The sequence below is a fragment of the Myotis daubentonii genome, chromosome 9 (genome assembly GCF_963259705.1).
Source record: "Myotis daubentonii chromosome 9, mMyoDau2.1, whole genome shotgun sequence".
In the NCBI taxonomy this organism is placed as follows: domain Eukaryota; kingdom Metazoa; phylum Chordata; class Mammalia; order Chiroptera; family Vespertilionidae; genus Myotis; species Myotis daubentonii.
The window spans coordinates 39,792,841-39,810,413 of NC_081848.1; the positions used below are offsets into that span (position 1 = coordinate 39,792,841).

A 17,573-nucleotide genomic window follows, 5' to 3' on the forward strand; every position below is an offset into this window, starting at 1 on the left:
AGACCTACTCCTTTCTGGTGACGAGAGCAACAGGATTGTCCACTTAAGTCAGTTGACAGAGAAGAAAGCTCTGCCATTTTTTATTACCTTCCTACTGACTATATCTATCCTTCAGTGCTCCTGTGCACATCTTAATGAACTGATAAGTAAGAAGACTGCACCAATGATTATAGACAAGTCCAGAGGGGGGAAATGTGCTCAAATAACAAAGAAAATAGAACAGTGGTAGTAGTTTAGCACAACCCATCTCTAGAGAAAACATGCTTCATTCAATTGAGCATGTGAGTTCATACCTGTTGTCTGTTGGAGTTCTAACAGAGCTTTGATTGTTGAAGTAGCTGATTGTGATTCACTGGATACATCCTGATAAATTATGGTGGGGCTAGTCTCCATTGCAATCTCATGTTCTGACCAATCCTGACGCCGGGAAGCAATTACATGAACTACAGGCTGGGAATCTGTTTTATATTAGTTAAAAAAAAACAAACCCTATAAACAAAGTTTCTCTTAAAAAAAAAAAAAAAACAATTTGCTTTTTAAAAATCTTTGTATTTATTGTAAACTTCATGCTTTATCTCCCCAAGAAGACTTGTAAGTCCCCAGAGGGCAAATGTCTTTCATGTCTGTATTCACAGAATTATTCATTCATTAACTGAACAAACTAGGCACCTATGTGCCAGAGTCTATATTTGGCATTGAGGATACAAAGGAGCTCACAGAATAATCAGAGGATTCTCAAGAAGCACACAATCTGGTTGGGGAGACAGACATGTAAAAAAGACAAGTTACAATTCAATGTGATAACTGTTATAATAAATAGGTGAGTACTTGTGTAAGTGGGTATATATTTGTGTAAGAACAAATGCTATAGGAGTCTTATTTTCCCAAATGCAGCTGAAAATGTGCTCTGTATTACAACCTCAGCATTCAGTCAACACTTATTGAATGACTGATTTATTGAAAGGAAATCTTGTCCACTAACAACAGAACTGGATAGATAATCTAGAAGCAACCTGATATAATAGGACACATACAACACTTGGAATTCAAAGTCTTAGGTTACAGCCTCAGCTCTATCAATTATTAGCAAGTTGGTTCTTTGGGTCTTAGTATCATTATTTAATTATGGCAACAATAAAATCACCTCTCTACCTCACAGAATTTCTGAGGATCTGAGGATATAACAAAATCATATATGTAAAAGAGCTCTGTAAACTATGAAGGGCAACAGAAATATTATTGTGGTAGTGGTGGCCTGAAAGTCCTCCATTCTAAGACTTTTTGTTAGTTTCAAATGAAATTACACCCTAATTCAAGGTTTATTATATTCATGCTATACTGGTATGCATGTAAATACTAAATGTGCATCAAATCGAGCAACAAACTATTTATGAGTTTTCTATCTACAGAATAAGCAAATTGGACTAGACTACTGTTAAGTTCCTAAACTCCTTTGTCCAAAACACCACACAGAAAATTATGCAAGATATATAAAGGCATGATCCCTACTCCCAAGTTTGGATTATATAATGAAAGAGACATAAAATAAAGATATACATACAGCTTTGTATTTTGGGGTAAAACCAAATGATTAGGGCAAATAAGATGAATACATAGAAAGAAAAAGTCTGCTTTGAATTGGAATGGTCAGTGAAAGCATCACAGAATAATAAAAAGAATTCATGTAGTTCCCCAAACAAGAATAAATGCAACATAAGTTTGACCTTCTATGAATATTATATTTTTGAAATCCACAAATTTGTCCCAAAAGGTTGGGGCAGGGGAAACAACTCTTAAAAAAAAGAGAGAGCTAAAAATAAACCAATAGTCTTCTCTGGAATTTTTAATTAACATTAATAAGTTATTATACACACACACACACACACACACACACACACACACACACACACAAATGGGTAGGACATAAGGTATATGAAGGATGTATAACTTCCATTAAACTTCCTTCAAAATCTAGGAAATTAAAGGATACTATCCCGGAATACCAAATGCTATGTGAAGCATATAACCATTTTTCTTTACTCATTCTAAGTAGATATATAGAACTTAAACTTAAGGGAATTATATTAGGGAATCATTCTTTTTATATAACCTAAGTTCTCAAATTTAAAAAATTCCATTGATGATATAAGTACCCCTTGGTTGGATGAGAGGACCTATAGGCAAAGAATGACTTGGCAACTCCACTCCATATACATCGATTACCTAGAAGAAAGCAAGGACTTCATTTGTAGAGGGATATGGTAGAGACTAGAAAAGGAACACAAATTTCCACATGGGAACACCTATCAGGGACATCATCACAAATAACATCATCCCATAGAGACTGGGGAGATTGCTCACTCTCTGTCCATACTCAGAAAGAGTAGCTGACCATCACAAAGTATTACCGAAACAACCCCAACATCTATGACAGAATGAGAGAGTGAACCTCGATGTGAAGACCATTTCTTGAGTGATTTTCCTCTCTACCTTTGGCTTATGTTTAGTCTGATAAATCTACTGCCTATCAAGTCTGATGCTGGGGTCAGAAAGTAATGACTGAGGAACCAGCAATCTGATTTCATAGTACCATTTGATTATGTGATGTGCATCCATCTTGTAGAATTTTTTGAAGGTTTAATGGAAATTATGCATCCCTGGTGTTGTACATATTCTACCCAGTATTGTTGTTATTTTTTTTTTTTTGGAGGGGTGTGGGGTATAGGGGAGGAATACAGTTTTTAAATGGTAATTAAAAATTCCAGATCTATTGTATGTTGATTTTGTTTTCTTTGGGAAGGCTATTTTTTTAAATGACCCTATATCTCTTGAAGATGGTGGCCTGCTAACCCTCAGATATCTTTCCCGACAAATTACTTAGCAAGTATTTATTAAATAACTACCACATGTTTTGTACTAGAGATACACACTGTATCCAAAGGCAGACTCAGACATCTCTATGAAAGAATGTCTCTATGTCTTTACTATAAAATGCCTATATCACATTTTCATAATATAAGACCTGTCAGCCAGAAAAGATTTAAAAGTTCATTTAATGCTCTCAGCAATTGTATGCTATAATCTTCACAAAGTACCACCGCCAGTCGAGAACTCACTACTTTCTAAAACAGTTTCCTTCCCAACTCTGCACAATATAACAATTAGAAAATTTTCTTTAATGGAGTGGAAGCAGGTTTTTCTGTTACTTCTACCCAATGGTTCTAGTTTCCACCCATGTATCTACACAGACCTATTCTTTTTCCTCTTCCTCAAGATAACTGATGATATCTCCATGCTCCCCCAACCCAGCTCAATCTTCATCATCTCTTCTCCATGATAAATGGTCTGTCTTCACTAACCATTCCTCATATAAAATGATTCCCAGATGCCTTACCCAACTAAACCATCTCTTCTAAACTAAACCCAAGATGTCTACATCCCTTTTACGATGTAACATGTACCTTCCCTCTGAAGTATTGTCATAAAGCCTAAGGCCTTCATAGTATTTAATTGTCTAGACAGCATCACTCAAAATGTTCCAGAGAACATTAATTTCTCAAGATGTTCTACAAAAAAAGGGTCCCATGGTCAAAAAAGTTGGGGAGCATTTTACATTATATACTGCACTCCTCATATTAGCACATAACAGCTCTGAAAAGTTATGCAGTAAGTATGCTTTGCTTAACTTTGATTTATTCCTCACCTCCTTGGGGGTGGGAGAGATAATGGGAAAAGTTAGAAACTATAAGTAGAATAAAAAAATTCCCCTGGCATAAGAAATATCCTTATTTCCAGGACTTGTGTCAGACAAATCATCAGAAAAACATCTGAAATCAAAAAAAGGTTGATTTATTTTTACAGTAGAATGCCAACTATCAAATATACAAATAATGAACTTTAGAAAATCATCAATGGATGCTAAAACTAGAAGATAAATGTTTAACGAGGAACATAATATTTATATAGTTTCAAAGTATCTCCTCACAAATGGGAAAGATATCACCTCAGCCAAGTGATCAACACTAAATTAACATCAATATAGGGACAAACTAACATCATGTGCCTACTAATGAGATAAAACTAAGGACACAATACCATATCTGTGGAATTCTTGCTGAATTTAATCAAGAGCAAACATCAGACAAAACAACAGAAGAATATTCTACAAAGTAACTGCTCTATACTCTTCAAAAATGTCAAGATCAAGAAACACAAAGAAAGGCTGAAGGATTGACTAAAGTTAAAGGAAAATGAAGAGCCATGATAATTAAATGCAACTAAATGCAATGCAGTCTTGAATTAGATTGTGGACTGAAGAAAAAAGTATAAAGAATATTATTAGACAATTGATGACATTTGAATGGATTATAGATTATAAAATCATAGCTTTAAATTTCTTGATTTTGATAACTGCATTTTAGTTATGAATAGACTAACCCTTAAGAAATATGAACCTACAAATGTAAGTATTTAGGGGTAAAGGACATGATATCTATAACTTGTTCTCAAATGGGGGGGGAGGTGGAGGGGTTTAGTTAGAGAAGCAACAACAAAGCTAACAGGGCAAAATGTAAACTAGTGGTGAATCTAGATAAAGAGTATACATAGGATTTCTTTTTACTCTTCCTGCTACTTTCTCCTATCTTAAATTACATTAAAAAATGTTGCTATTTGCAGGGTGGGGAGGAGGTGGCGCTAAAAACCACAAAAGCAATATAAAAGAAAAATGGACATCTAAGTAGTGCTTAGATTCCTAGCAGTTATAACACTCAAATACTCAAAACAGCACAATTTTAGACTGACTCAATCGTTTATCCCTTTCTCTTTATTTTTTATTTTTATTTTTTTAAAAATATATTTTATTCATTTTTTACAGAGAGGAAGGAGAGGGATAGAGAGTTAGAAACATTGATGAGAGAGAAACATTGATCAGCTGCCTCCTGCACACCTCCCACTGGGGATGTGCCCGCAACCAAGGTACATGCCCTTGACCAGAATCGAACCGGGGACCTTTCAGTCCGCAGGCCGATGCTCTATCCACTGCGCCAAACCAGTTAGGGCTATCCCTTTCTCTTTAAATCACAGCATATATATTCCCAACACCTTGTCTTTGTGAGTATGTACTAAAGAGCTATACAAGGATATGGGAAGAAGGGTAAATGCAGATTATAAAAACTGGCTTCATATTCAATTACATTAGATACGCTTAGTCTTGAAGTATAAAGTATGTCTGTATTACAGAATATTTTTTAAAATACAAAATGAAAGAAAACTAATAATAAAAACAGATGATGATGCTTATATTATAATAAATCAGAGCAGAAAAACCTTATACTCAATCACATCTAGAAATAGCCAAACTCTTGCACCATTCTTAGAATGACAACTGAAGACTCACTAATGAAGTGACATGTTTGGAAAGTCCTGATTGATTTAGGGCTCCCTTAGGAAAATAAGAACAATTTTAAAAGATAATCTGAGATTATCCTATATAATAAGGAAGTAATATGCAAATGGTCGTTATGCTGTGACATGTAACGACCAACAGCAGGAGGGCGGGGCAGCGAGCTATGAGCGGCAGAGAGCTACAAGCGGCAGTGGGCCAGGCGGCCAGCTGAGGCAAGCAGCAGCAAGCTACTTGCGCATGGTTTTGTGCGCAGGGCTACTAGTATATATATAATCTCACACACACACACACACTCTAGAGCAGCGGTTCTCAACCTGTGGGTCACGACCCCTTTGGCGGTCGAACGACCCTTTCACAGGGGTCGCCTAAGACCATCCTGCATATCAGATATTTACATTATGATTCATAACAGTAGCAACATTACAGTTATGAAGTAGCAACGAAAAAAATTTTATGGTTGGGTCACAACATGAGGAACTGTATTTAAAGGGCCAGAAGGTTGAGAATCACTGCTCTAGAGACCCAGTGCACAAATTTCTGCACAAGTGGGGTCCCATCCCCCCCCCCGGCCTGACCAGAGATGGGGCCGACTGGGGCCAGCTCACCCAGTTCCCATCAGGGCCCGTGGGGGTTAGCCAGCTGGGGAGGGACCACAGGAGGTTGGCCGGCCAGGGAGGGACTGTGGGACGGCTCCAGGGCATGTCCAGCCCTCTCGCCCAGTCCCAATCGGCCAAACCCCAGCAGCAAGCTAACCTACCAGTTGGAGCATCTGCCCCCTGGTGGTCAGTGCATGCCATAGCAACTGGTTGAGGTCGACCAATAGATCAGACACTTAGCATATTACACTTTTATTATATAGAATATATATATTCATGTCCCCCTTTTAGAACCAATGCATAAGCTAAATATTTTATGTATTTTATAAAATGAGTGACATAGTGTTCATTTGTTAAAATCGACTTTTTTATTTACTTTGAATTGATGAGTTTTCAAAGACCATTTCAAATGCTACTTCTTCATGAGGCTTTCTCATCTGCTCCTCACTGGAGTATGAACTTTCAGCATTTGGTATTTTTATTAGTAATAACATTTTGTTACTAATAAAATTCTTATACTGAAGTTGTACATTTAATCTCTTTTAATCCCCTACTCTAGAGTTTAAGCTCCTAACAAGCAAGAACTATATTTTACTCAGCCTTTCTAGGGTCTAGCATAATGCTTAGTACATACTATAAACTAACAAATAATGAAGTGTTTGCACAATATGAAGAATCTATATTAGAAAAGTGCTAACAAAGCACTCCAGAAAGGATAATGGGAAGGCAGGGAGAGAAATAGAGTGACTAGGAATGACCGAGGGAATATAAACAGCTTTGCTCAGATCCATCAGAGTGCATAAGCATGGGCATAACATACTACCTGACAGTAAGAGTGATTTAAGGTAACTGAGTATTAGATTTGTAGAAGGTCTCAAAGATTATGATCATGATCTTTCAAGTGACTTCCTAAAAGAACATAATTAAAACAGCACTGAAAACAAAAATCTTCCCTACTATGAATTATGGCTTCATAGCCCCTTCCTTATAATTAGGAGAGTCATATAATCATTATCTAAACTGGGATACCTTTGAGAATGAAAGGGAATGCTATTAATAATAATGCTAGAACAGACATAAACTAGGACTTGTCCCATGCAAACTGCAATGCATGATAGCCTACTTACAGCCCACTTGTAGCCTACCTCTGGCCACCTTGTCTCTTTCTCAAGATTCGGCAACAACCATTTCAAAAGGTATATTCACTTTCTTGCATACTTCTACCTACCCAAAGAAAACAGGAGGGAGGAATCATAGCTCTAAGCAGTTTGTAATATCTACCTGTCAAAATCATTATCCTAAGTTTACCAATTATTTGATGAACATATGCCATGCAGTAAAGAATGGTAGGCCTTACCAAAAACAAAACTTCAGCTCACTAATTACATATCAAACAAAAGAAAATAAAATCAAAAGAAGTGACAAATCAAACCATATTTATTTAAAATTTCTAGATGCAACTATTCTGGAACTAGGGCACTATTGTCAGCAGTAATTATATAAAATGAATCTCACCTTGGGAACTTTGGGAGGACTCTGTAGAAGAGGAACTATCTGTATAACTTTGTGGTTCTTCTTTTCCCTCCTGAATAGAAGAATTACTGGCCTCTGCCACCCTGGATGCTTGCTGTAATGTTTCTGTGACCAGCTGCCTTGTTTGTTCACTAACAACTGTGGCTTGAAATGTCACTGGTTTGGGTTTAATAAGAACCTAGGAGAAAAGCAGAAATATACCAAGTTCAAATTTTAGAGCACTATTTAAAATGTTAAACTTCTATGTCATGAACAATAATATTTCTTTGGTGTACAAAACAGCATTCGGTACGTTTACTATGTTTTGGGCACAACATTGTTCATCAAAGACTAATTCAATCTATGAGCAAATTATAGTCAAGCTACATAAAACGTTTTAAGTGGTACATGCCATATAACAGCCATGATTCTGACAAGAGCATCTGCCCCTCTTTTTCCTTGCCTATGATGTATTCAGGAGTCATTTTACAATCTAGGCTATATAGTAGAAATGAGTCACAAGAAAGATACAAAAAGCCTAGATTCCCAGTGGAATTTTTGTGTCACAATAACAGTTCCAGATTTCACCAGTCTGAACATTAATTAACATAGTAAAAATAAAACCTTAATTTGTTTAAGTCACTGTTCTTTGGTTTTTCTATCATTAGTAACCAAATGAAATTCCTGACACATGTATACAAAGTAAACTTGCTTGGGGCCGAAATCATCTTTGAAAAAATCCCCCGAGGAACAATGATGTAGTCAACTATCAGAAGCAATATGGAATATGTGGTAGGTCAGCTCTTAGCAAAGGTGAAAACCACAGATACCAAAGCAAGTGAAATGAAGAAAGCTTTTCAAAGTGAACCATTTTACTTCAAAATTTGGACTCTTGGAGTTGACTTCAATTGGGTACATGGAATAATGTTAACTCACCACATTTATTTTTTATTTCTTCCACATATAAGATTTTAAACCTTTTCAGACTCTATTAAGTAACCCATTTCTAAGAATTCAAGAATGAAAACATAATACAACTTAGATAATGGAACAAATAAAATTGTTCCAGTTGAATCTTAAAGGCAATTTGCACTTACTTCTAATCATCAAACTTGCTTGTTTAGACAGTAAACTATTTAGCTATAATTCTAAGGAATCACTGTAAATGCAAATTATTATTTTATAGGTAAATTACTATTTTTTACAAAAATTCTAGAATAGCATTTCTCAACCAAGCTACCTTGCTTCCTTTGATATTCTCAGATATCATGTAAAATACACAGCAGCCCAGCAACATAAGATTAATTCCTGAGCCTCAATTTCCCAAGCAAATTTCCAGAAAAGCTCCCTTAGTAGTAGAAAAAATGAACAGATCACTAGCTTCTCTACTATTTAAGTTTCAAGTAAAGCAGATTTTTTAAGTAAATAAAGTGCTTTCAAAGGCCCTATTAGCTTATAAAAAGTAAATAATTTTCTCTGAGAGTTGCTAAATAACTACCATTCTTCCTCAACATTATACTCCTCAAATAACAATACATAACTTCAACAAATTTTATTCCAAGGGGATTTTCTCCAATCTTTGCTCTTTATAAGATACAAGTATTTAGATATTTTTTAAAAGTTTGAGGAGTGAAACAAAGGGTTTGAAAACAGGTGGATAATTATACACATGTAGTCATAACTTTTAATAATTTTTAAAAAATATTACTGATCTTTTCATTCAAATTTCTACTTTGGAATTTTAGGAATTTAAAATATACCTGAGACATGAAAAATCACCATATCTTATAGCATACCTGTGTTTTCCCTTGCTGCCCATAAACAATTTTTGTTGGGATGATTTTAGCTGCTGGTTGAACTGTGGAACCTATTCCTTTTGGTTGCGTTACAATCATTTTGGTGATGGGTCTTGTAGCAGTGATGATAGCTGGCTTTGCTCCCGTTGGCACTGTCTGAATAGTCTTTTCTCCCTAAATTGAAGTCAGTAACATATGAGATTTATAAGCATTTAAATGATAAAAACTGTGCTTTTACTGAAAAATCACAGAAAAGATTTTATCAGGATAATGGGAAAAAGAACTATAAATTGTGCAATAAAGTACAATGTTTCAAGGTGATCAAAAATCCTAGACTTAGTTGTAATGATCTTAGAAGTCATCTGACTTTCTATCCAAAGAAGGCATTATTTCCTGATGAGTAAATTAAAAGAATTACTGAATAAGAATACCTATTATACTGCCTCATTCATAGACTACATATATTAGAAGTCAGAAAATTGAAGAAATACAAGAGGCCCAGTGCACGGGATTTGTGCACTGGTGGGGGGTGTGGCCTGCGGTGATTGGCCCGCTGTGGGAGTGCTGCTCATCCTGGTCAGCCAAGTGGCTATGGACTTGCCTTCTGAGCGGCTAGTCCTGCTGTGGTAAGCCGAGCAGTGCTCCCACTGTGGGAGTGTACTGACCACCAGGGGGCAGCTCCTGTGTTGAGCATCTGCCCCCTGGTGGTCAGTGTGCATCATAACAACTGGTCAACTGGTCATTCTGCCGCTGGGCTTTTATTATATAGGACTAGAGGCCCACTGCAGGAAGATTCCTGCAAGAATAGGGCTTCCTGAGACCGCAGAGAAGCAGAGAAGGGAGCGAAGCCCACCGAGGCAGGCTTTGCTCCCTTCTCCGCTGCCTTGCTCCCTCCCTTCGCTGCTTAGCCCTCGGCTCCCTCCCTTCTCTGCCACCTGGGCTCTCTCCCTTCTCCGCTGCTTTGCTCTCGCCAGGTCACAGATCCAAGGTCCGGATCCCCCAGGCAGCATCGGGCGCTACCGGCCCCGCCTCACCGGGTCAGGGGTCCGGGGCCCGGGTCCAAAAGGCAGCATCGCGTGCTGCCGATCCCACCTGCAGTATGCAAATTAGCCACCATGTTTGTTGGTGGTTAATTTGTATATCACGCTGATTAGCCAATGGGAGGCGTAGCGAAGGTATGGTCAATTACCATGTTTGTCTATTATTAGATAGGACATGGAAATGTTAACAATGATAGAGTTGGAATTATACGTCTTACCCCACCCCACGTTCATCTTTATTTTCTAATTTATCTAAAATGAACATTCATGTAATAAAATTACTATGCATTATACCAATAGCTAAAGGCACATATATAAAATAAACTGCCTAAGTCCTCAAATATAAATTACAAGGATAAATAGCATAATGTCTATGTGAAAAAACATGGGCAAGAGATAAAATCAGCAAAGATTTAACATTCTTTCTGAGGCTATATGGGAAAATACAAAGGAAAAACTTAAGGCATTTCCCATGTTTTGTTACTAGTATGTTACTAATATCACTTTAGTTTATTGACTGGATAGCATAAGCCCATTAACTTTTCACCATTTTCTACATTTTCATCTGCTTTATTCTTAAGTTCCATGTTCTAGTAATTTATGAAATCAATACTTAAACTTAACTAAATTTAATTCAAATAGAGTGATTTTACTAAATTAGTAAAATTTTAAAAATTAAAGTCCATAAATAAAAAGGAAAGGATCTGAATTTTTTCACCTTATCAGTTTTTCTTAATTTTTAGTCATTAAATGTGTCCGTCTAAACTTAACAGCCAGTAAAAACAAAGTACCCAGCTAAGCTGGCAAAAAGGTAATCCCTATGAACGTAAGAGCCAAAATTATTACAAAAATCACAAGATTAACTATCTGCTATAATTATCTAGAGGACAGATGAAGTGTCTGCCAATTGTGCACTTACTTATTTTAACACACACATACTCTTCACAGCTGCATTCTCTGGAAAGAGCTTTAATTCATTTGCCAAGAACTGCTGGTTTATAAGTGGGCATGCCTATCTATTTAAATAGCTTGACGGGCCTTGTCCAAGTATAATGACCCATTCAAAGACAATTCAAAATCAACTAGCAGGCTATTTTTTTAAAAAGCTTTTCCGGTGTGTGGGTGAGCATGCATGGGAGAGCAAGTGGTTAAGTACAGGTGTGTGTACACATGTGGTAAAGAGGATTGGTCTTACACTCTTTTCTTCTTGTAACTATCATGCCCTGTGCCAAACATATATCTAGCAACTACAAGTCACAAATAACTCTTAGATCTATATGACCATAGGACCTAGGTTACATGGCAACCCCTCTTATATATCAAGTTCTATGAAAAAACAAAAACAAAAACAAAAAAATAGAACAAAAAACAAACAAAACAAAAAAAATAGAACAAGTTCTATGAAACTGCAAAGCAGACTATAAAGGGTTCTGAAAATCTAAATTCTAACTGTGGCTTTACTTTTGGCTTACTATGTGAACTCAGGCTAGGAACAAACTATGTCTTCCCACATGATGAAAAACTCTAATGCTGGACCCCTGTCAACACTGTGAAGACTGTGCTGCCTAGGAAGCTAATAGAGATCTATTATAATGAAGTACAGCATTCTTTTTCAAGCAAAGTGGGGACATCACCAAGCCTAAACAGTTAAGTACTAAGAGTAATAACAATAAAGAACAAAACAAAACAAAAACACTTATTAGGGACTTCCTATGTGCGAGGCACTGTTCTAAGCACTTTCCAAAAACAGCTACCAGTTAATGAAAAAACTCACTGATAAGAGATTATCATCCCCAACACACACAGCAGGAAATTAAGGATAAGAGGAGTTGAATAAATTAGCCAAGGTCAAACTATGACACTGAGAGACTTCTAGTTATCTAACTCCAAACCTCTTAACCACTGCCTATATAAATAAACAAAACTATAACTGAATATGTTATTTAAATTTTTTTATTAGCTCCAAGGTAAAAATGAAAGTAACAAATCCCTGTCAATTAATGTAGTCTTAATCCCAAATATTTCTCTTTTCCCAGCCTAATACTGGGTCGCTCTCTATTGGCCACATGCAAGAATAACATATCCTCTAACAGATGTCCCCCAGGAGTTAAGTCAGCGGAATCCTCCGTCAGGACCAAGCTAGGTATCTAAATTATGGTCATAAGCAGCCTGGCTATAAGCAACATGTTTTAGAAATTACTATGAAAAATGGCATCAGTAGATGGTGTTTTAACAGTTATTACATCACAGTGGTGGTAAATCAAGCCATTCTGGCCATTGTGAGGTTCTGAAGTTCTTAAGCAAATATTTGTATAGCTGGTCTTTCAAGTCCTCAATGTATTGCTGAGTCTGCAGTTCAAGCTCTTACTTACTCCAGCATTTAGCAATGTTGTGACAACATTTTTGCCCGGGAGGCCTTGAATGGTCGTTCCTTTTCCTGTAGTCTTTTGCACAACGATCACATTGGGCTTGGAAGTCATTGGGATTGTAGTGATTTTGGTAGTCGTTCCTTAGAGAAGGGGGGAGAAAAGGAGGCCTGAGTTAAGAACTAGTGACATTTGACTATTTATGTTGTACATAATTAATACATGTAATCAATGTCATCTTAAGATGACATGAAGGCTGTCATGAGAATGAAAATAAAGGCTTGGAATAGTAAATTACAAGTTGTCCTAGAATGACAGAATATTAAGAATTGACTCTTATAGCAGATATCTTTTTAGAATCTGAGGACCTACGTACCAAACTCAGAACTTAAATATATCACTATCAATTTCTCCATCAATATTCCTCTCCCAACTAGTTAACTGAGACAAATCAGAATCTCTATTCCCCCAAACACAGTATCATATATATTTCCCCCAAACATAGTATCATATATCTATGTAACTAGTGTGACGGAAAAACTCATCAAAAACATAAAAAAGAGGTAGTTAAATGCTCATCAAAATTCACATAACCCTAGACTCTAGAGAAAATTTATGGGGAAAAAAGTCATGTATTTTTATGTAATCAAAAAAGACAAACTAAACACAGGTTAAACATGTGCTCTTATAATCTGCAGCATTGTAAACAGTGAGGATGAAACTCTATTTTTTATTTTTATATACATAAACTTGTATTTCCATCTATTAAGATCTACTTAGTAGAGCTATATCTACCGACCCAAACATTGTATTATCTTGCCCTGTCCCCTACATCTGCTTCTCTCCTTACCTATGAATTCTATCTACCTATCAAATTTGTACCCTATATTCTTTTAATTGTCCAAGTTGGAAATCCTGGTGCAAATCTTTGATTCATGCCTTGTCTTCACTCTAACAAAATCAAAGTTTCTTGAGGTCCACACTGTATCTTTACACATCACTGATTCCTCAATGCTTAGCACACAGTGTATGGCAATTACTCAGTCATGAGTATGTGAATGAACTCAATTTGTCACCAACATGTTTTCTTTCAAAATATTATCAATATCAGTTCAATAGACAACCCTCATCTCTTCTGGCTTCCCATTATTTTCTCCCTATTTCAACTTTCTCTATTACACAAATAGTTCTGATGGTACCTGTAGCAAATATCCTAAAAAACAAACAAAAAAACACAAATAAATAAACCACCTAATTTCATCATACCAAGAACCCAGAACACGTGAAATTGGTTAAAACCTTCCTAATCCCTCTTGTATCTAGTTCCAACTTCCCATTTTGATTTTCAATTTCCTACATGATTTGCCCTTAATCTACCAATTTGATCTTATTTGTTCTGTGAGAAAAAACAAGTAATCTTTTCAGTCAAAGAAGGGAGTTCAGGCAGCTGACATTTTGGCCCGTGACTTGCAGCTCCCATGGGGGCTGCCATTTTGAAACAGCAAAGGTCAAACCCTCCCTTTCCCCTCTAGCCAATCGTGCAAGACTGTGAGCCTAAGCTCCTCCAATCAAGAGTGAGGGACAGATTACCTGCGTCAGGAATAAAAACTGAGTGACCACTGCTCAGTGTACATGTGGCCAGGCTCTGTTGGTATGCACCCTTCTGCAGAAGTAAAGACATGTGCCTTGCTGCTGGCTCCCGAGGGTCTTCGTGTTCTACCAGGACCACTAGTTTTGGGGGCTTGCCTTATTTCTAACAGTTCCTACTCCAAGATACACAATGTGATTCTAATCTAATCTAACAAGTAACTTCTTGACTATGGCTTCCTATTACCTACCACACAAAGCCAAACTCCTCTGCTTAGCTTTCCAGGTTCCATCAGACTTTAATTTTCAGAATTACCTAGTATATACCTCTCCTTCAGTGTTGGTTTCACATGGGTCCTTGAGCATAACAGTCCCAATGCGACTTTTGCACCTGTAATTTCCTTTGCCTATGAAAATAGGCAAACCATATTTTTCTTCCACAGCTTACATGTCATTTATTAAATGATTAAGCAAAGGACAGGTACTCATAAAAATATAACGGATTAATATATTCTCAAAAAGAAAAGTTAAACAAAATTTTTTTCTACTGAAAACCTTAGCATTTTGTACAAAAGATTTAGAAATAAGATTGTACTAAGAGTAAGAATATTCTAGTTAGGTAAAAGACCTCTACTCAGAAAACTACAGGACGTTGAAAAAAGAGATAGAGGAAGACATAAACGGATGGAAGAACATACCATGTTCTTGGATTGGTAGAATCAACATCATTAAAATGTCCATACTACCCAAAGCAATCTATAAATTCAATGCACTTCCCATTAAAATACCAACAGCATATTTCACAGACCTAGAACGAACTCTCCAAAAATTCATCTGGAATAAAAAAAGACCCCGAATAGCTGCAGTGATCCTGAGAAAGAACAAAGTAGGTGGGATCTCAGTGCCAGTTATCAAGCTGTATTACAAAGCCACTGTTCTCAAAACTGCCTGGTACTGGCACAAGAACAGACATATAGATCAATGGAATAGAATAGAGAGCCCAGAAATCGACCCGAACCAATATGCTCAATTAATATTTGACAAAGGAGGCAAGAACATACAACGGGAGTCAAGACAGTCTCTTCAATAAATGGTGTTGGGAAAATTGGACAGATACATGCAAAGAAATGAAACTAGACCACCAACTTACACCATACACAAAAATAAACTCAAAATGGATAAAGTACTTAAATGTACGACGGGAAACCATAAAAATTCTAGAAGAATCAAAAGGCAACAAAATCTCAGACATATGCCGAAGCAATCTCTTCACCGATACAGCTCCTAGGGCATTGGAAACTAAAGAGAAAATAAACAAATGGGACTACATCAAAATAAAAAGCTTCTGCACAGCAAAAGAAACTATCAACAAAACAACAAGAAAGCCCACTGCATGGGAAAACATATTTGCCATTGTTATCACCGATAAGGGTTTAATCTCCAACATTTATAGGGAACTCATACAACTTAACAAAAGGATGATAAACAATCCAATCAAAAAATGGGCAAAAGACCTAAATAGACACCTTTCAAAAGAGGACATTCAGAAAGTCAAGAGACATATGAAAACATGCTCAAAGTCACTAATCATCCCAGAAATGCAAATCAAAACAACAATGAGGTATCATCTCACACCTGTCAGAATGGCTATCATCAACAAATCAACAAACGACAAGTGCTGGAGAGGATGTGGAGAAAAAGGAACACTCGTGCACTGCTGGTGGGAATGCAGACTGGTGCAACCACTATGGAAGACAGTATGAAGTTTCCTCAAAAAACTAAAAATGGAACTCCCATTTAACCCCGTGATCCCACTTCTAGGAATATATCCCAAGAAAACAGAAACCACCAATCAGAAAGGATATATGCACCCCTATGTTCATAGCAGCACAATTCACCATAGCTAAGACCTGGAAACAGCCTAAGTGCCCATCAGCAGATGAATGGATTAGAAAACCATGGTACATCTACATGATGGAATACTATGCTGCTGTAAAAAAGATGGAACTCTTACCATTTGCAACGGCATGGATGGAACTGGAGAGCATTATGCTAAGTGAAATAAACCAGTCAATGAAGGAAAAATATCACATGATCTCACTCATTTATGGATAATAAAGACCATTATAAACTTATGAACAAAAATAGATACAGAGACGCCAAAACCGGTTTGGCTCAGTGGATAGAGCGTCGGCCTGCGGACTGAAAGGTCCCAGGTTCGATTCCGGTCAAGGGCATGTACCTGGGTTGCAGGCACATCCCCAGTAGGAGATGTGCAGGAGGCAGCTGATCGATGTTTCTCTCTCATCGATGTTTCTAACTCTCTATCTCTCTCCCTTCCTCTCTGTAAAAAATCAATAAAATAATTTAAAAAAAAATAGATACAGAGGCAGAGCAGATTCGAACAGACTATCAAACTACAGCGGGAAGGCCAGGGAGGGTTGGGGGGCAGGAGGAGGGGGTAAGAGATCAACCGAAGGACTTGTATGCATGCATATAAGCATAACCAATGGACATAAGACACTGGGGGTTAGGGGAGGCCAGGGGATTGTCAAGGGTGGGGGGAAAAAAAGGAGACATATGTAATACTCTTTGTAATACTTTAAGCAATAAAACAATTTAAAAAAAAGAATATTCTAGTTATATGTCAATTTCTGATAATCTTGCTCTAATATCTTTGTAATATGCTTGCCATCATCTAATATCTCATCAGTCCAAAGTAACACTCAGGTTACTCAAAAAAAGCACTTTTATCTATGGACCCCCAGCTTGACAAATGTTTCTTCCTTTATCTGTAGTATCTAAGCAGTAAGCTAAGAGCCACAAAAACCAGGCTGCCCATTATTCGCTTATATCAACTTTAACTCTTAATTAACTCCAGTCCCTCATGTGTGACTGATTATGATGCCTCCTTTGGCAATGCAGCCTCACCCAATTTTGGCTAAGAAAAACTTTTTAGAAAGTAAGCATGAAAAGCTGTCTCAAGGATATGTAAACCAAGCTTTAACTACACCAAAGTACAAGGACCATCAGCTTAATAAATGTGGGAGGAGGCACAGCATAAGGCAAAGCAAGTACAGCATTATATTGAAACTAGTGCCTCGGTACACGGATTTGTGCACATTGAAAGACAATTAGAAGGTGGCCAGTGGGGCGGGACTGGGCAAGACAGGCTGGATACGCCCTGGAGCCAACCTCCCACAGTTCCTCCCTGGCCTACTGCACCTGGGGCAGCGCCACGGCTCAAAGGGCGTCTTCAGAGTGAGCAG

The 17,573-nt window shown here is 37.1% G+C and overlaps 1 protein-coding gene across 8 annotated transcripts in view; it reads right to left on the bottom strand.

Annotated features, from left to right (window-relative positions):
• Positions 1-17,573, bottom strand: part of EMSY (EMSY transcriptional repressor, BRCA2 interacting) — an 85,749-nt gene that overhangs the window by 14,980 nt on the left and 53,196 nt on the right. For 7 of the 8 annotated variants that reach the window (XM_059708390.1, XM_059708391.1, XM_059708387.1 and 4 more), the window contains 4 exons: positions 12,724-12,860; positions 9,312-9,485; positions 7,519-7,714; positions 294-458 (listed from right to left, as the gene is read on the bottom strand). In XM_059708390.1, coding sequence (XP_059564373.1) covers positions 294-458; positions 7,519-7,714; positions 9,312-9,485; positions 12,724-12,860 — 672 coding nt within the window. The remainder of the gene's footprint in view (positions 1-293; positions 459-7,518; positions 7,715-9,311; positions 9,486-12,723; positions 12,861-17,573) is intronic. The other variant, XM_059708392.1, reaches the window with a different exon arrangement.